Source organism: Equus asinus, chromosome 4, assembly GCF_041296235.1.
Source record: "Equus asinus isolate D_3611 breed Donkey chromosome 4, EquAss-T2T_v2, whole genome shotgun sequence".
In the NCBI taxonomy this organism is placed as follows: domain Eukaryota; kingdom Metazoa; phylum Chordata; class Mammalia; order Perissodactyla; family Equidae; genus Equus; species Equus asinus.
Window position 1 is genome coordinate 99791765 of NC_091793.1, and position 20095 is coordinate 99811859.

Sequence of the window (20095 nt, forward strand, 5' to 3'; positions counted from 1 at the left end):
CAGGAGGACCAGAGTGGGGACATTGCTGTTCACACGGACTTAGGAGGTTGGGATCTCCACACCTCCTGCCTGTTTCCTTCTCACAGGGACAGAATGTTATTTGTCTTGGGCGTTTGCATGAATGTTCTTGTTTTTGAAAATTGTAGTGAAGGTTTCCTGGTAATTCTGGTTGTTTCTTCAAATGCCAATCATTTGGGCATTTAGTGATAAATCTTTAGTTTCCCAAGTTTATTAAAACCCCTTCCAACATAGCTGGCCCAAGTGAGACCGAAATTACCTTTCTGATGTTGCCAACTTCCCATTGTGGAACCCATGGTTCTGCTCTTCTCAGCTCTGCTGGTTTCGAGTTGCCTTTGAAAGTCAGGCATGAGCTTACTTGCCTGTTTTAAGCACCACCTCCCCCCATCCCTAGGTCTGTGGAGGGGCTGACTGTGCTTCCCCATGCCTCCTAATGTGAAAAACAAGTACAGCAATGCAGTTTGTAACTTGACGGTTTGTGTTGCATCCCTTTTGAGACTTGTACACAAAGATCTGCAAAAATTGAGTTCCTGCCTGGCTAGACAGCTTTCAGTTCAAATCCAGGCCTCGATTTTTCAGAGTCAGGAAGGCATGATAAGTACTAGTTGGCTAGCTTTTGTCAGAGAGACTGGTTTGCTTGTGGAAAACTTTCTATATCTTTCTACTTATGCTGTATGTAATTTAGAGCTTAAAGATGCTTTTTAATCATCAGGATAATGATTTACCTTCTCTCCTTGCACTTCCTCAGTAGCTTTGGGTGGTGATCAGTTGGGGAGGAGCAATAGGAAGGGAGCATATGATCTGAATACTTGAGGACCGACTGTATTGTTTTTGGAGAGGCTAGACCTAGCCTACATATTCTTTCTTGTGTACTTTCTACACTGTAGTTACATCCTCTGTATTTTTCTTGTTCTTTTTGGATCTGTGTACCCTAGAATGTTTAATTTTGTCATAGTGAGCTTGTTTGCCCTTAAGTTCATTTAGGGGTTGAATACCAAAGACAACCTACTTAATAAGCGAGCCATGGTTCCAGTCACGTGACTAAAGGTTTAGGCTGGTTGAGTTGTAGGAGAGCAGACTGTGTGCTGTGGGCATTGTGGACTGGATGAGATGAGAGAACAGATGTATGGTGCTGGGAAGGAATGAAGTAGGATAAACCCTCCTTGATCATTCTTAGCGGAGAGAAGTGGTGGGAGGCCAGGGAGTTCTGGAATGGATCTTGGTGTTTGAATCCATTCTACTGATACCTCTATGAGACCTGTAACCCCCCTCCCTGACTTTAGCTGAAATCAAAGCTTCTTGTGGATCATTCATACTTGACCTTGGTATAATCTCAGATCAGTGGCTTTCTGGACCCACTGTTAGGAATGAAACCATTCTAGTTGGTGTGCTGCAGAAAGGGGTATGAGGCAGAATCCACTGATGCTTGAGTAGTGAAACTCGAATTTACCCTCGCAGGGTAAAAAGTTATGAGTGGTAAAGAAAAAAAGATCATTTAAAAAAATATTCAACACACACATATGGTATATGGGAATTATATTCTAAGAATGTAGTTCTTAGGAATTAAATTTGCATCTACCTGTATTGGATGGTCTAATGTAAGGTTTTCTCTCCACTCTAGGAGGTGACTTTGGTCCCGAAACTTCCCCTCCAGTCCAGCCCCCTGGCCATGGGAGTGACTTTTCCATGAGCAGTCTTCCTGTAGCAGAGGACACCTATAGGGTGAGCTTGGCCAAAGGTGTCTCGATGTCTCTGCCTTCATCACCTCTGCTGCCTCGACAGTCTCACTCCATGCAATCAAGATCAAGCAAAAAATCCCCAGGTAAACAAGCAAGAGAACAGCCCCAAACTAGCTGTCTTGGTTAGAAATGTAACATACATATTGAAATTAAGCAAGACTAATGTTTATGAGAAATCTTCTGGGAGAAGGTTTTTTTCTTTTACAGTAACTTCTGGAAGAAGGAAATCTTTAAAAAAAAAAAATTTCTGTGAATAGACTCATTGCTATAGTTCACCCTATATATAAACTGTTTTGATTGCCCAGGCTAGAGTTTTAGATTCAAGACCTTGTTATCAATATTAATGTTAACTAACAGTTTTGTTGTCATCTTGCTCATGAATTAGGTAATACTGTAATCTACACTCATTGCGGTGCGTTTAAAGGTAATGGATTTAGGCAAGTGTAATCTGACAACAGTCCACTTATTACTACCAAATGTTATATACTGATGTGTTTTACTTGATTACATCATATAGCATTTGACTGTGAAAATTCAGAATAAGGGACTTATGGATTACTTGTATAAAGTATTTCGGCTTCCCTCCTTGTTACCAACTCTTTGCACTTAATGTTGCCAATAAAAACCCAAACATTGCTTAATTTTGAGAGGTTATGAGTCAAATGTGAGGAAAGCCTTTCCAAAATACTGATACTTGGAATCATTCTTTGATCTTCTCTTAGGTTTGCTATTTGTGTACTGAAAGCAGGATAGTTTGGGACCTTATTGGTCATATGCCAGGGCGAGGATTCTTCTCAATTACATGTAAACCTTTTTGGAATTGGTCGAAGATGTGCCCTGGCTATGAAATCAGTATCTGTTTTTCTGGTTTCCTAAATATTTGTATTACTTGAGAAGTCATCTGCATTATTTCTGAATCGTTTTAGTGAATATTTGGGGTTTGGGGGTAAAATTAATAGGGCTCATCTTAAGGCTTTGAATGTTAGAGATGGTGGTATGAATTGGTGGATGCCCAAAATCTTTTATTGTTTTAGAACTTTCTTATTTTGGACAACATTGTTTCCAATCCTGTCATTAGCTGGAACTTGGAAACCTTTTTGGTATGAAGTGATTTCCTGTGCCAAGGAATTTGACCTGTTTATCAGTATTTAGGGAAATTCCTGGAATGTCCTTCCTGCTCTTGGCCCTCCCCCTACGGCTGTATCTCTTTGTCAGATGTTGGATTTCTTTTCTTCTTTCAAATCATAGTTCCCACACTGCCTTTCTTGTCAGTTACCCCATTGGAATTGCTCTCCTTTCTATAAATTGTGCACAGCCTTTTACTTTTTCTGTTGTCAGCCCTGTCATTTGTCCTTTGTTCATAAATTACTGTGTGTGCTTCTCATGTCTGATGGATGAGGATGGGCGTGATGTCTTCTCTAAGTTAACCTCATCTATATAAAACAGATAATAAAGAGAGTTCTGAACCTCTCGGGATCCTTAAGGGACCTCAGTTGAGGGTAATGCCAAGAGCAGAGCTTTGATCTTTAGGACAATTTTCCATCCTGTAATCTGTGCTACTGCCAGTGAATTGATGCTGCTTGGGCCTTAGGACTGGCAAACACCTGAGAGAATCTAGAGAATACCGCACTTCAGGTATAATTTTGTTATTAATAACAAATTCGGTGTGTGTTTTAGTGGAACTTTAATCTTTTTAAAAATTTTTACTTATTTTTTGTGTTTTCCACAGTTCTTTGAGATATAATTGACATACAAACATTGTGTAAGTTTAAGGCATGCAACTTAGTGATTTATAGATATATGTATTGCAGAATGATCACAATAAAGTCCATCACCTCGCATAGTTACGACTTATTTATTGATTTATTGTGGGTGGCATTTTAGTGGGACATGAGGTAGCAGCGAATGGCACGGCAAGCTTGGGAAGAGTGGCCTATCCAGAAGGGTCTCAGAGAGGCTACGGGCACACGAGCCGGGAAATCCCTGACGAGGCCTTGTCTCCTTCTGTATCCAGGCCGAATTAGATATCTTTGGTTTTGAGAAAATATCGTAAAGTTTGTTTTTCTCCATAGGAATAAAATTTATTTCTGCTAAATTCTTTGCAAGGCCTTACGGATCAAAAGGAGTAGTTTTGCAACATTCAACCTTTTAATGGGTTGAAGAAAATATTCTCCATCGTAGATGCTTCTGGTCCAAATGATAATTAAATACACTAAGCAGATACTTGTCTAGCGGAGCAGTGCTTGTGTATTGCCCAAATTTGTACAGCAAATGAGTGTCTCACAGTGGTAATTTGGCTTCCTCATCTTGGTAATTTTAATTTGAAAAGGGAAGTTAAGGGCAGAGATGCGTGCTTAAAAATGGCAGTGACTCAGAATACATCAGACAATAAACAATGTTTTTTCCACAGTGTCTAACACACACAGATTTCAGTTTAAACCATATTGTTGGAAAAGTATCCAGAGCCCTAATGTTCTACCTGCCTGTAAAAATAGTTGACATATGGTTGTGAACGTGCACTGGATTTAAAAAATGGCCGTCTCTTTAAAAAGCGAGCACCGTTGTTGCTAATGATACAGTAAATATGGTGTGCGTGCAGCGCCCATAGGTATGGAGCCCTCCCCCTCTGCCTCCCCACTCCCACCTCCTACTGCCCCCAGCCGGCTCTGCTTCAGGATCTTGTCATCTTTCAGACCCAGCTCTGAAATTACCTTCATGACTTCTGTTGTCATTTGTAAGATAAGACTCCTCTCTCTCTCTTTTGTTTTAAGAAGGTGCTTTAAAAAAAAGAAAAACAGGGGCTGGCCCCATGGCCGAGTGGTTAAGTTCGCGCGCTCTGCTGCAGGCAGCCAAGTGTTTCGTTGGTTCGAATCCTGGGCGCGGACAGGGCACTGCTCATCAAACCACACTGAGGCAGCGTCCCACGTGCCACAACTAGAAGGACCCACAATGAAGAATATACAACTATGTATCAGGGGGCTTTGGGGAGAAAAAGGAAAAAAATAAAATCTTAAAAAAACAAACAAACCTGTTTTACTTGTTTGGATAGAAACTCTTCACTAATTGATGCCAATCAAGAAACTGTCAGGGACTGAAACTATTATTCTAGCAAAGGTCAAATCCTGTAAACCCCTGTAATAGGCACTCAATACAGCCTGTATTCGTGAAAGTTTATGTATTAATACAATTGATGATTAGCTTCTGGGCCAGAGACAGTCTAATGAGGTTAATGAACCTTGCAATGAGGTCACCCTGCATGTCACCATTGAGTTTCTTACATTCCACTTATATTGCTAGTTATTATTTTTATTTACTCTCCTACAACCTTGCTCCATTTATTTATGGTTTTTTTCACTGCTGGCAGAAGATTCTGTTTTCTGAGTGTTGTTTCAAATTTTCGTTTTTTTTTTTAATGGAAAATACATTTTCTGGTAATGAAAACAAAGACCAGTATGCATTAAAGTAGTTCTGTGGCTGTTGCAAGCCTTTTTTGGATTAAGAATTCATTAATATTTGTAATGTATCCTTTCGTCTTCCAGGGAAGAGCAAAACCCATTTCCTGTAGTTTATTTATTAGTAATATCATTAGTTACTTTATATTTGGATTACATTTCCCAGATCACTTTGGAGCCCATTATGAAACAATCAAAAGGGAGTAAAGGAATGAGAAGCAACCTTTTAAAATCCTGTGCTGGGGGTGTGACAGCAGATGGTGAAGACAGAGTGATTCTGCTGTTCTCATCCTTGCTGGCTTGTAGAGTCTGGGTGGTACTGGCTGCTTGGACTTCTGCTTCCACTTCCACTTCTGTCTCAGTTGACAGAGCTGATGTAGCAGTTTTGAACCCCGCTCTGGCTGTCTGTTTCTTTAAGGGAAAAACCTCAAAGCTGGCAGGCTGTAAAGTAGAAGTCATTCTGCCCTTTGATTTTTGGACCAGAAGTTAATGTCTGCCGAGACAGCCCCTCCTCCCCCACCCTGCCCCCTCCATCCCCCAGAGTGTTTCTTGTAGAAAATTGGGAAATCTCAGCATAGAGACAGAACTACTCTTAGTGTATTGCTTTTCTAGGTTTTTCTCAATCTGCTCCACCTAAACATGTGCTCTGCCCCCTTTCGCTTAATTTTGTATCATGAGCAATTGCCAGTTTTCTTGAAGAACTTCATATTTAATAGCTATTGTGTCAATATTCCATAATTGATTTTTAAACTAATTTCCAGTTGTTGGATAGGACATTATTCAGTTTTTTTTTTTAAATCGTGGCATGAGCAAGATGTTTTGTTTTTGCTATTAAATTCTTATGAATTTCTAGTTGTTAATTACGGTAAAACACACATAATGGAATTTACTATCTTAACTGTTTTTGAGTGTACAGTTCAGTAGCGTTAAGTACATTCACATTATTTTGCAGGCAGTCTCCAGAATTCCTGATGCGAATATTTTTGTCCAGTGATTTTTACACATATCTAATATCTCAAGAGTGGCAGGTTCCCAGAAGTGGAATTATTGAACCAAATAGACTGCATTTTTTTTGTTGTTGTTAAAGATTTTATTTTTCCTTTTTCTCCCAAATCCCCCTGGTACACAGTTGTGTGCTTTTAGTTGTGGGTCCTTCCAGTTGTCGCATGTGGGATGCTGCCCCAGCATGGCCCGATGAGCGGCTCCATGTCTGCGCCCAGGACTTGAACTGGTGAAACCCTGGGCTGCCGAAGCAGAGCGTGTGAACTTAACCACTCAGCCACGGGGCGGCCCTAGACTGCATTTTTTTTTTTTCCCAAAGATTTTATTTTTTTTCTACTTTTTCTCCCCAAAGCCCCCTGGGTACATAGTTGTATATTCTTAGTTGTGGGTCCTTCTAGTTGTGGCATGTGGGACGCTGCCTCAGCATGGTTTGATGAGCGCGCAAACTTAACCACGCAGCCACGGGACCAGCCCGCCTAAAAGGTTCTTGATACATACTGCCCAGTCCCTTTCCAGAAAAGCTGTATTGATTTCACGTTCCCTCCAGCCTTCTTTGAGAGGCCTCTTTCTGAAGTTAACGTCTTCTGGGAACAGTCTTAAATGGATGGTGCTAGTAGGTGCTTTGTCAGACCTAGCTGTGGACTGCTGAGAATTAGTAAGAGGCCAAGAGAAGTCATTCTGTAACTTTCCTCTTTTGAACTTCCCTTCTGTCTGCACTTCTCAGACAATTTCCATTTTCCTTCTTTCTACGATACTGTCAGGGGAATTATCACAGCTGAGTCAGATCAAGTTCATGGTTAGAAAAACACTCAGCTGGCTTCCAGTTTTAGCTCCCATCGCGGTCTCTGTTATGTGGTGAGGATCATGGAGCATCATAGACATGTTAGAGTTGGCAGGGCCTCTAGGGAACGTCCAGTCAGGCCTCTTTGCAGAAATGGAAGCAAAGACCTCTCACCATTATGGAACTTGCCCCAATGTGCAAGTTATTGGGAGCTTGGCCTAAGCCCAGGTCTTGCCTTCTGTCCCTAGCACCTTCTCCTATGCCGGTCTGCATTATTCTGTCTGTACATTGTTGACACATGAGCTGTAACTGACATGGGTTTGTGTTCTGGCTGCGTGCACAGCGGGAGTCCACAGGCTTAAGGTCGTTCGCACATGCATCTGTGAGGCTTCTTCTCAGGGCGAGGTGGGGGGTCCGGGGGAGAATAACACAGGAAACGCAGTCCTGGCACGAGGCTGCTGGGAGAACCAGCTAGTTCTAAGCCCTGCTTTCACCCCTGAGTGGTCAGGCCACAGTCAGGGCTCTGACCTTTAGCAAGGACACTTCCTCTTGCTGTGGTGAATAGGACAACGTTCTGTTTCCTCCTGGGGACTTGTCATATGACAGCCTCCTCCGAGGAGTAGATGGCCCTGCCTGTCCTTACTGCCGTGCGAAGCTGTGACCAGGACAAACGTACTTTCTGTTGTTCTGCGTTTACATGCAGAACCTGTGTGCATGTGTCTGCCTCACTCTGAACCTAAGGGCCTTTGAGGGCTGTTTATTCCCTTGCCCAGGAGTCCTGGCTCCCCTGTATACAATTTGGCTGTACCTTGCCATCATGCCAGGGATTTTGAAGAATATTGGTGCCTGCGTCCTACCTTCAGAGATTATGATTTAACGCCTATGAGGTATGGCTGGGGCACTGGGATGTTTTATAAGCTTCTCAGGTGATTCAAATGTGTGGCAAAGTTTGCATACCACTGATAATACGTGATTATCTCATAAATTCCTTGTCAATGAAGGTAGATACATACGTTTTATCTTCATTTTCTAAATTATAGAAATAATATTTGAGGAGGGAAATAAATGACAAAAATGTGTATAATAAAGATACAGTAAATCTTGGTTCCCTCCATACCGCCAGAAAGACAACTACTTGTTTTTTGTGTTTTTTTTTTTAAGGTTGGCACCTGCACTAACATCTGTTGCCAATCCTTTTTTTTGTCTTCTCCCCAAAGCCCCCCAGTACATAGTTGTATATTCTAGTTGTAGGTCTTCTGGTTGTGCTGTGTGGGACGCCACCTCAGCATGGCCTGATGAGCAGTGCTAGGTCCACGCCCTGGATCCGAACCAGTGAAACCCTGGGTGGCTGAAGTAGAACCCGAGAACTTAACCACTTGGCCACAGTGCTGGCCCAAAAAGACAACTGCTTTTGACGCTTGGTTGAATGTCTTTCGTGCCTTGTTTCTGTGGTACATAAATGGCAGTGATGTATTTGCCCATTCTCCCTGGCACTGGGCATCTAAGAGGTTCCCCGTTTTCTACTAAATAAAGAAAAGTGAAAGAACATTCTTGTATATTAATATTTAAAGGCATCTGTGATATTTTCATTTGAAGGACTATAAAAGTGAGAATACTGGGTGAAGAGTTATTTGATTAATGTTGAGAATGGATATACTCATTGATCATTTTTGTTTTTGGGGAGCTTTTTGTGATGTTTGTCTTCTACTGGGGCAAAATGTGTTTCTTCTTAGCACAGCTTTCTTGTTTGTTTTAAGGCTATCAGTCATGTATGTCGTTAAAATTTTTTCCCTGTTCATCATTTTCCATTTATTTAGGTTTGTGGTGTTTTATAACTCAGAGAAGTTTTGTCTTCTGAGTTCAAATTTATGAAGTTTTTCATTGTGTTTTTAAAAAACAGCTTTATTGAGATATTTTACATACCATGTAATTCATCCATTTAAAGTTTACAGTTCAATGTTTTTTAGCATTTTCACAGGGTTTTGAACCATTGCCACAATCTAATTTTAGAATATTTTTATCGCCCTTAAAAAAAAAGCCATTCACGTTAGTGATTACTCCACATTCCTCTCTTCCTTCCGTCCCCAGTCCTCCACTCCACAGCTCTAAGCAAACACTAATCTGCTTTCTGTCTCTATGGATTTGCCTGTTCTGGGCATTTTATATAATAGAATCATACAACATGTGGTCTCTTGTGGCTGACTTCTTTCGTGTAACAATGTTTTCTGGGTTCATTCATGTTGGAGCAGGTATCAGTACTTCATTCCATTTTATTACCTAATATCTTATTGTATATGTATTTGCCACATTTTTTAATCCATTGTTCAGCGTATAGACATTTAGGTTGTCTCCACTTTTTGGCTATTATGAAGAATGCTGCTATGAACATTTGCATGTGTGTTTTTGTGTGGATGTATCTTTTGTTTTTCTCTTGGGTATATACCTAGGAGTAGAATTGCTGAATTATATGATAACTCTGTTTAACCTTTTGAAGTACTGTTGCCAAATTTCCTTTCCAAGGTAACTGCACCATTTTGTATTCTGACCTGCAGAGTATGAGGTTTTCAGTTTCTCCATATCCTTGTCAACACTTGTTATTGTCAGCCTTTTTGATTATAGCCATCGTAGTGCATGTGAACTGGTATCCCATTGTAGTTTTGTTATTAGGTTTTAAGAATTCTTTTTATATTCTAGATACCAGTTATGCAATATGCAAAAAGTTCCTTCCATTTTGTGGGGTTTTGTTTTTTTGCTTTCTTGATACTATTGTTTCAAGCACAAAAGTTTTTAATTTTGATGCAGTCTAATTTATTATTTTGTTGCCATCCTTTTAATGTCATATCTAAGAAACCATTGCCTAATCCAAGGTCACGAAGATTTATTACCTATATTTTCTCCTAAGGGTTTTATAAGTTTTAACTCTTACATTTAGGTCTGTGATCCCTTTTGAGTTAATTGTTTGTGTATGGTGTGAGGTAGGGGCCAACTTTTACATCCTTTGACATGTGGATATCCAGTTGTCCCAGCACCGGTTATTGCAAAGACAATTCTTTCCCCACTGAATGGTCTTTGATTGACCAAGTCATGGCTATGCCTAAACCAGCCCTGTTGTCCACTTCCCCTTTTGCTAATTCTCCTCCCTATGCCCTGGGTCAGAACTTTCTCCATTGGGTTGACCTTAGGTGTGGCTTGCATCTCTTGCTTCATCTACCCTTCCTTTACATTTCTCCTTTTCCCTAAGAGAGAGGAAAATTCTTGCTCCAAATGCCTGTAGCACTGTACTTCATCTGCCTCTGCATGGTTTTTTATTGCATTTCTTTGCCCTGACGTTCTATGAGCCCCTTGTCTTTGTTTCCCCTTGGAAGCCTTGAGAACAGGATCTAATCACTTCCTTCAGTTTACCCTGGTGAATGGGGCACAGGTATGCACCTATTAAAATGAATAGGATTTTAGTAGTCCACGTTCATCAGCTCCACATGATTGGCCGAAAATATAGTCTACCTTCTGTATCTGTGGGTTCCACATCCCTGGGTCAGCCAACCACGGATTGAAAGGCCTCCGATCCTTTTGTCTGTACTGAACTTGTTCAGGCTTTTTTTCTTGTCATTATTCCCTAAACAGTACAGTATAACAACTACTTACATAGCATTTACGTTGTGTTAGTTATTCTAAGAGCCAGCCCTGATGGTCTAGTGGTTAAGATACAGTGCCCTCACTGCTGCAGCCTGGGTTCCCTTCCCAGTTAGGGAACCACACCACCCCTCTGTCGGTTGTCATACTGTGGTGGCTACGAGTTGCTGTGATGCTGAAAGCTGTGCCACTGGTATTTCAAATACCAGCAGGCTCACCCATGCTGACCAGATTTCACCAGAGCTTCCAGACTAAGATAGACTAGGAAGAAGGACCTGGCCACCCACTTCTGAAAAAATTGGCCATGAAAACCCTGTGAATAGTGGTGGAGCATTGTCTGATACAGCACCAGAAGGTGAGAGGATGGCGCAAAAAGACCGGGCAGGGTTCTGCTCTGCTGTACACAGGGTCGCTAGGAGTTGAAATCGGCTCCACAGCACCACCAACAACAAAGGTATTACAGGTAATCTAGAGACGATTTAAAGTATATGAAGGATGTGCACAGCTTATATTCTAGTACTATGCTATTTTATGTAAGGGACTTGAGCATCCATAAATTTTGGTATCCAAGAGGGTTCCTGAAACCAATCCCCTGCAGATACGGAAGGTTGCCTATACTAATGGACATATAAGCAACTTAAATGTAACAGAGCCTTAACGTTTATAAAGCTAGGAACATACCTTTCCCCCTATCTAGAGAGAACTGGTACTTTAATTAAGGTCCTCTCTGTCTCAGGGCTTTGCTATCTATCATCAGGCAGTGAGCAAAGAGGAGAATATCTTAAACTTGGTTTGTCAGCAGCCTTCACATCCCTGCTTTTCTATGCTCCTGTCACTCTCCTATTTTCTCAGGCTTTTGGCATTTTTGCTGCATGTTTCCCACCGCCTGCAGTTAATGATGACTGGAGGTTTTATCCAGTCACACTTTACAGCAGTGTCAGCTGCACCCTGTGGTGGCGTCAGATGGCGGCTAGAACAAACCCAGTGCCCTGCTCAGAAATGAGTGTTTTTACCTCAAGAAAACAGATGGGGGCAGAGACAGTAGTGGTGGGAATCTCTACTTTTTAATCGTTTCTGATTCACAGAGAAACGCAGAAGTCACAGAAGCCCATGGAAGCTATTGTATCTGTATCTAACGTTAGTGGACATTCGTGTAAAGCAGAAATAGACAGGAAGGAAAGATTGAAGTTCCAGCATGAATCCTCAACTTTGTTGTGAAACAAGTCTGTGTGTGTGTCAGCAGGCAAGGGCTGGCTGTGTTCCAGGCAAAGGGGCAAGAGTGTGCAAAGCCTGGAGTGGGGAAACTGAAGTGAGCACAGAATGGTGATCTCTAGAAGAGAGGTTGGTGAGAACTAGAGTGCCTTACAAAAGGAAAACAGGCCGTCGGGAAAATCATTATTCAGTCCTGGAGAATTGAAACCTCTAAGCTTTGCCTCTGGGGCCTTATCTGGAATACCTAGCCTGACAGTTACGCATGAATCCTTTCTCTGCACAAGCGTTCTGAGAAATAAAATTTAGGAATCTCTTCCAAAGAGGTGTGATTTTCTTGAGCAGTCCATTATCAACCAAAGTCCTCCTTTATTGATCAAAGGTTCTAAGTGGCAGTTAATGAGCTTACTTTTTTAGAAAAAAATAAAATTTATTCTTTTAGAGCAGTTTTAGATTCATAGCAAAATTGAACAGAAGGTACAGAGATTTCCTATATACCCCTTGCCCCACACGTGCACAGCCCGCCTCCCCCACCTCCGTTATCGACATCTCCCACCAGAGTAGTGCGTTTGTTAAAATCAACAAACCTACATTAACACAAGTCCAGAGTTTACATGATGGTTCACTCTTGGTGTTAGACATTCTGTGAGTTTGGACAAATGTATAATGACATGTATTCATCATTATGGTATCATACAGAGTATTTTCACTGCCCTCAACGTTCTCTGTGCTTCATTTATGCATTTCTCCCCCTCACCCTACCTCAAACCCCTGGCAACTACTGACCTTTTTACTGTCTCCGTAGTTTTGCCTTTTCCAGGATATCATATAGTCGGAATCATACAGGATGTAACCTTTTCAGATTGGCTTTTTCACTTCGTGATAGGCATTTAAGGTTCCTCCATGTCTTTTCATGGCTTGATAGCTCATTTCTTTTTAGTGCTGAATAATATTCTATTGTCCGGATGTACCACAGTTTATTTATCTGTTCACCTGCGGAAGGACATCTTGGTTGCTCGCAGGTTTTGGCAATTATGAATAGCCACCTTAAACATCTGTGTGCAGGTTTTTGTATGGACATAAGTTTTCAACTTCCATGGGTAAATACCAAGGAGCATGGTTGCTGGATCATGTGGTTGCTGGATCATATGGTAAGAATATATTTAGTTTTATAAGACATCTACAAACTGTCTTCCAAAGTGACTGTACCGTGTTGCATTCCCACAAACAGTGAGTGAGAGTTCCTGTTGCTCCACATCCTCACTAGCAGTTGAGGTGGTCAGTGTTTTGTTGGGTTTGGCCATTCTAATAGGTGTATGGTGGTGTCTCATTGTTTTAATTTGCATTTCCTTGATGACATATGCTATGGAACATCTTTTCTTTTGTTTTCTTTCTTTTTTTTTTTGAGGAAGACTAGCCTTGAGCTAACTGCTGCCAATCCTCCTCTTTTTGCTGAGGAAGACTGGCCCTGAGCTAACATCCATGCCCATCTTCCTCTACTTTATATGTGGGACGCCTACCACAGCTTAGCTTGCCAAGTGGTGCCATGTGCACACCTGGGATCCGAACCGGTGAACCCCAGGCTGCTGAAGTGGAACGTGTGAACTTAACCGCGCGCCACTGGGCTGGCCTCTGGAACAACTTTTCATATGCTTGTTTGCCATCTGTATATCTTCTTTGATGAGGTGTCTGTTAAGGATTTCGTTCATTTTTTAAATCAGCCTTTCTTATTCTTGAGTTTTAAGAGTTCTTTGTATATTTTGGAATATAGTCCTTGTATTAGATACATCTTTTGCAAATATTTTCTCTCAGTCTGTGGCTTGTTTTCTCATTCTCTTGGCATTTTCTTTCTCCGAGGAGAAGTTTTTAGTTTTAATGAAGTCTGGCTAATCAATTGTTTCTTTCATGAATTGTGCCTTTGGTGTTGTATCTAAAAAGTCATCTCCATACCCAAGCTCATTTAGGTTTTCACCTACATTATCTTCTAGGAGTTTTATATATAGCTTTGCCTTATACATTTAGGTCTGTGATCCATTTTGAGTTAAGTTTTGTGAAGGGAATTAGGTCTGTGTCTAGATTCATTTTCTTGCCTGTGGATGTACAGTTGTTCCAGTTGTTGAAAAGACTTTGCTCCATTGTATTGCCTTTGCTTCTTTGTCAAAGATCTGTTGAATAAATTTATGTGGATCTATTTCTGGGCTCTCTATTCTATTTCATTAATCTATTTGTCTATTCTTTTGCCAGTACCACACTGTCTTAATTTCTTTAGCTGAATAGTCAGTCTCAAAGTCAGGTAGTGTCAGTCCTTCAACTTTGTTCTTCTCCTTCGATATTGTGTTGGCTATTCTGGGTCTTTTGCCTCTCCATATAAACTTTAGAATCACTTTGTTAATATTCACAAAATAACATGCTGGGATTTTGATTGAGATTTCATTGAATCTATAGATCAAGTTAGGGAGAACTAACATCTTGACTATATCGAGTCTTCTCATCCGTGAACATGAAATCTCTCTCCATTTAGTTCTTTGATTTCTTTCATCAGAATTTTATAGTTTTCCTCAAATGGATCTTACACATATTTTGATATTTTATACCTAAATATTTCATTTTGGGGGTGCTAATGCAAATGGTATTGTGTTTTTAACTTCAAAATTCTGCTTGTTCGTTGTTAGTGTATAGAAATCAGTTGACTTTTGTATATTAACCTTGTGTCCTACAACCTTGCTCTTGTTCCATGACTTTTTTGGTCAATTTTTTCAGAGTTTCTACGTAGACAGTAATGTTGTCTGTGAACAAATACAGTTTTATTTCTTCTTTCCCAATCTGTATACCTTTTATTTCATTTTTTTGCCTTATTGCATTAGGTAGGACTTCCAGTACAATGTTGAAAAGGAATGATGAGGAGCCAGCCTGGTGGCACAGTGGTTAAGTTCACATGTTCTGCTTCAGCAGCCTGGGGTTCATCAGTTCAGATCCCAGCTGTAGACCTACACACTGCTTATCAAGCCATGTTGTGGCAGGCAGCCCACATATAAAATAGAGGAGGATGGATGCAGATGTTAGCTCAGGGCCAGTCTTCCTCAACAAAAAAGAGGAGGATTGGTGGCAGATGTTAGCTCAGGGCTAATCTTCCTCAAAAGACAAAAAAGAAAAAGGTATGGTGAAAGGGGACATCCTTGCTTTTTTCCTGATCTTAGCGAGAAAGCTTCTTGTTTTCATCATTAAGTATGATATTAGCTGTCGAGTTTTTGTAGATATTCTTTATCAAGTCCAGTTTTTTTTTTTTTTTAAAGATTTTATTTTTTCCTTTTTCTCCCCAAAGCCCCTCCGGTACATAGTTGTATATTCTTCATTGTGGGTCCTTCTAGTTGTGGTATGTGGGACGCTGCCTCAGCGTGGTTTGATGAGCTGTGCCATGTCCGCGCCCAGGATTCGAACCAATGAAACACTGGGCCGCCTGCAGCGGAGCACGCGAACTTAACCACTCGACCACGGGGCCAGCCCCTCAAGTCCAGTTTTTATAGATATTCTCTATCAATTTAGGAAGTTCCCCTCTATTCCTAGTTTACTGAGAGTTTTTATCATGAATAGGTGTTGGGTATTGTCAAATGCATTTTCTGCATCTGTTAATGTCATGTGATTTTGCTTCTTTAGCCTATTGATGTGATGGATTACATTAATTGATTTTCTACTGTTGGAGCAGCCTTGCATCCCTGGGGTAAATCCCACTTGATCATGATATATAATTCTTTTTATACATTTTTTTATTCGACTTGCTAATGTTTTGTTGAGGATTTTTGCATCTGAGTTAATGAGAGATATGGGTCTATAGTTTTTTTGTAGTGTTTTTGTCTGGTTTTGGCCTTAGAGTAATCCTGGCTTCATAGAATGAGTTAGGAAGCATTCCTTCTGCCACTATCCTCTGAAAGAGATTGTAGAGAACTGTATAATTTCTTTCTTAAATGTTTGGTAGAATTCACCAGTGAGCCCATGTGGGCCTGGTGCTTTCTGTTTTGGAAGGTTATGAACTGTTGATTCAGTTTCTTTAATAGCTGTAGGCCTATTCCTATTGAGCTCTTTTTGAAAAGCCTAGGAGGAGAAATTATCCACCGTAAGTCAGGGACTTGTGAGACTGATTTTAGCTAAGATGTTAATGATCTTGATAGGTGCAGAAGTCTCCATCCACCCCAGTCTTGGGCAGGTTGGAACCGGATTCACTTTCGACTTGATATGCTTGGCGAGGTTACAGGTATTTCCTCATCTGAGAGATAGGGGTGTAGTGACGGTGCTTCTCCAATAGGGTAAGTGAAATTTAAATGAGATGTAGACTGTGAAGTGTGGGGCCTGAAACACAGCTCTCCCATGGTGGTTGCTACTTCAGTGTAACCATCTGCCTTGGAGCCCAACTTCAGCTTCCTTCACTGACTCAGTGGCCCTGGATGGATTCCCACAGTATTGATTCTCTTGATTCTCTGTCCGAAGCCAGATGCCCCACAGTGGGATTTCACCCTCAGATCTGTATGTTTTTTGGCAAGTGTATGTCTTCTTGATGTGCAGCAGGCTTTGTTCCCTGTGAACAGGACATGAAAGCAGCATAACGTAGTGACTGACTGACCGTCTGGGTTCCAGTTCCTGCTCTGCCACCAGCTACTTGTGTTATTTGTCTTCTTTTGGTTTTCATGTGATTCATATGAAGTGATTAAAATTATGTGTGTAGAATTGCCCTATAAAGGAAGCCAGCTCTTATAACTAGTGATGCAAGTGCAAAGGTTTAAGAAAGCAATGGTTCTTAGCAGAAAAGAGAAATTTAGGTAGGGCAAAAAGGTGGGATGCCTGGTGGTGCCCTGTCTCAGTCGTTTGTGAAGTTCCTGAGAGCTCCGTATAAAATGAGAGAGTGATTCAGGAAGCTGATGGAGAGTGAGTACTCCAAATGGTCCACATTTGCTCACCGGGCAGTGAGAGCAAAACTCTGGCGGAAGTTGAGCAGACAGTTACTTATTGTCTGAAGCTATTTATGACAGCAGAGTAATAAAGTTGCTCCTTTCATAGGTAAGTGATAAAGTCAGCATGTAAGGCAGAAACCTTTGCGTCAGGTTTCCTTTGAACATCCCCTAAATTGCCCATAAGTGTCATATGCAGACATACTGTCTCTGCATGGCATAGCCATTTTTCTTCTGCTGTTGACACAGATTGTGGCATATTTGGATGAGCACCAGATGAAGTAGACACATTCTACTTAGGACTGCACCGTACCAGAAATACGCACCTCATGCACCAGAATCCCATTATACGAGGGGCTTGTAGGGGCTGAGAGTGGCTGAGGGAGCAGCAGCTGCCCATGTCTCATCCTCCAGAATCCTCCCCCATCTTGTAGAGCACATGTGGTTGAATGCAAGTGAGGTAACCGTGCCTGGGTTACAACTCCACTGTAATGCTGGTGGGGGGAAGTGTCATTTAGGATGCAGGAAGCATTAGGGGCACTTCTGTCTTGGGCATTTTGATGTTTCACAAGGACTTGGGATGTTGAGGATCTTCAGTAATCAAAAGGAAAGATATGGCTGTTGTACATATCCTAGAGTCTAGTGTTAATATTTGATATGGGAATTAGACATCTTGGTGTGAGGCTTACCAGCTAGGAATCTCCTCTGTGTCAGTCAAAAAATGATTGTGGACTTTGAGCTCTTTAGCAAAAATTCAATGGAAATTTCCTTTATTAAAAATAGCTTACTTTTACAAAATAATCTACGTTTTTTCCTCGGCTATACAGTTCCTATTAGAGCCAGATGTATATACTCTAAGATTTGAATGAATATATATGCACTCATATATCTACATTAAAATTGGAGTACACGCATGCAAAAGATTCTTGGAGTACATGATTGTTTTTTTCTTTTTTTCTTCTTTTGGTGAGGAAGATTTTCCCTGAGTTAACCTCTGTTGCCAATCTTCCTCTTTTTTTGCTAGAGGAAGATTAGCCCTGAGCCAACATCTGTGCCAATCTTCCTCTATTTTTTTTGTATGTGGGATGCCTCCACAGCATGGCTGATGAGTGGAGAGTCTGTGCCCAGGATCTGAACCTGTGAACCTGGGCTGCTGAAGCAGAGCACACAGGACTTTAACCACTTAGCCGTGGGGCCAGCCATGATTTTTTTTTTTGGTAAAGTTGTAAGGTTTAAGCAGATCTTATCTTCATTAGATAAACTTGAACTTCTGTACACTCCCTCTTTCCCTTGCCATCTTCTAAATGGAGAAATTCTACCCAAGCTGTGTAGTGTCATGGGAAGTGTCTGGCTGTAAAGGACGGGCAGACCTGGGTTTAAATTCTGAGTTCCTGTTCTTAGTACCTCTGTGTCCTTGGGAGTCACTTGACAACCTTTCTGATTCTTGGTTTCCTCATCTGGAAATGAGAATAAATGATGTATCATATAGGTCTTTGAGAGGATAAGGGAATGTTCACAAGGCGCCTAGCTCCTAAAACACGCTCGAGAAATGCTGCTGCTGCCCCTAGCTTCGAAGATTGGGTCATTTACCCCCTTTCCCCTTTGTCGGCCCCTCTTGTACATCATCCTCTTTTGACTTCAGTCTTGCTCTGACGTGGACAGCAAGGAAGGCACCACTCCTTCAGTGCAGGGACCTTTGAAGTCTAATTGTTGCTATTTGGGTTTGGGTTAGTAAATGTTGAACAAACCATTCAAACCAAATTGTTAATATTTGGATTTGGGCTGCTTGGCTCTGGGCGTGGCTTTGTGGCTGAGCTGACCTGTCCACAGCTTCTGTGGAAGGAGCTCATCAGATTTGTCATTGGTTTTCATTTCCTGAGTATGTGTTGCTTCCGTCCACATGCCTTGTTTGTTTATTTTTGGTCTTGTAGCTTTTACTGAAAGTGATAACGATCAACCAGTGAGAAAGCAAGTAACCGAGTTTTGGAGGCGTATGAGAAACAATTCACAAGGAAGCGAACTCATACCAAAGATTTTGTGGGTGAGGGTAGGAAGACCACCCAGCATCTCTGCATTGGCTCGAGGTTGCTGGTTCATTCTGCCTGGCTGGAAAAGTTGCCCGAGAATGGCACCTGAGCCCTGTGAGACTCTCAGTCAGGAAGCAGTGATGTCAGCAGCCAGGTCAAGGAAGTACACATTAAACAGTTTCTGAGGACTTGAGAGTTACTCAACATTAGGTTTTACTGTGTATTTTTCTTAAGCTTGAGGTGTTTTAATAAGCAATTGAGGAATAACAGGTCTTTTTAAGGCAGGAAAAATCTTACCATAGCTTGATACCTGTGGGTCACCTTGACTTAGTCGACCTCTTGCCTGTAGATTTTTTTATAATACACAGAAAGGAAAAAATAAAGACGACATGTCGAGTCCAACATGTTTTCCCTGAAATGGGAAAGAAATGTCCCAGCAGACTGCTTAAGAGAATCACATTTTTATTTGCATTTGGACACCTTTTCATTGTTTTTGTGGTTTACTTTCCCGGTTTCTTCCTTTCAAACTGGAAATTCTTAGTTTGTGTGCCCTTTGGCCTTTAAAAATAGTTGCTTTTTATGCACTAGTCCTCTCATGAGCCCTTTCTCCCCCCAGCTCTCCAGGACTTGCTGGCAGCTAAGTTGGCAAGAGATTTTTCCAGGATCTCTTTCATCCTAAGAGGACGCTGCATAGGTGGATGTGACTATTTTTTTGGTGGTGACCTTTATTTTTCCGAATGGCCTCAGAGGCACTCTGAGTTGTTTCAATTTTTCTTTCACTCAGTGATTTCATGAGGTTCCGTAAACATTTGTTTCATACAGATTTATTGAGCATCAGGTATGTGTTGGGTTCTGGGCTAGAGATGAGGTAGATATAAATGTAAATAAATACTTGGCCCTAAGCTTTGGAGACCTCCCAGTTTAGTGAGAGAGGTGATGACTTTTAGGACATTGAGATGTCTACAAAGTGTTGGGACATCATGGAGAAGAGTGAGACTTGCTTTGGGGGAGCTGGTATGGTTCCAAGTGTGTGTGACACTGGAGGGGGTTCTTTAAGCATGAGTTAGGAGTTACATGGCAAATGGGTTGGGTCGAGCAGGAAGACCGTCCCCCAGAGAAAGAACAGACCACGGGAAGTCTGGAAGGCATGCAGGAATGGCAGTGACTGGACTGCAGTGGCTGGAGCTCACAAGGCACAGTGGGGCAGGTAGCATCAGAGACAAGGATGGAAATACAGTGGGTGCCAGGAAGGATTTTATTCTTTGGGCAGTGGTGTCTTTGACCGTTTTTTAAGTGG

The 20095-nt window shown here is 41.4% G+C and overlaps 1 protein-coding gene across 29 annotated transcripts in view; it reads left to right on the top strand.

Annotated features, from left to right (window-relative positions):
- Positions 1 to 20095, top strand: part of TANC1 (tetratricopeptide repeat, ankyrin repeat and coiled-coil containing 1) — a 229055-nt gene that overhangs the window by 96119 nt on the left and 112841 nt on the right. For 28 of the 29 annotated variants that reach the window (XM_070507820.1, XM_070507823.1, XM_014859495.3 and 25 more), the window contains one exon: positions 1640 to 1840. In XM_070507820.1, the coding sequence (XP_070363921.1) occupies positions 1640 to 1840 (201 nt within the window). Of the gene's footprint in view, positions 1 to 1639; positions 1841 to 7767; positions 7880 to 20095 lie in introns of those variants that run through there. The other variant, XM_070507829.1, reaches the window with a different exon arrangement.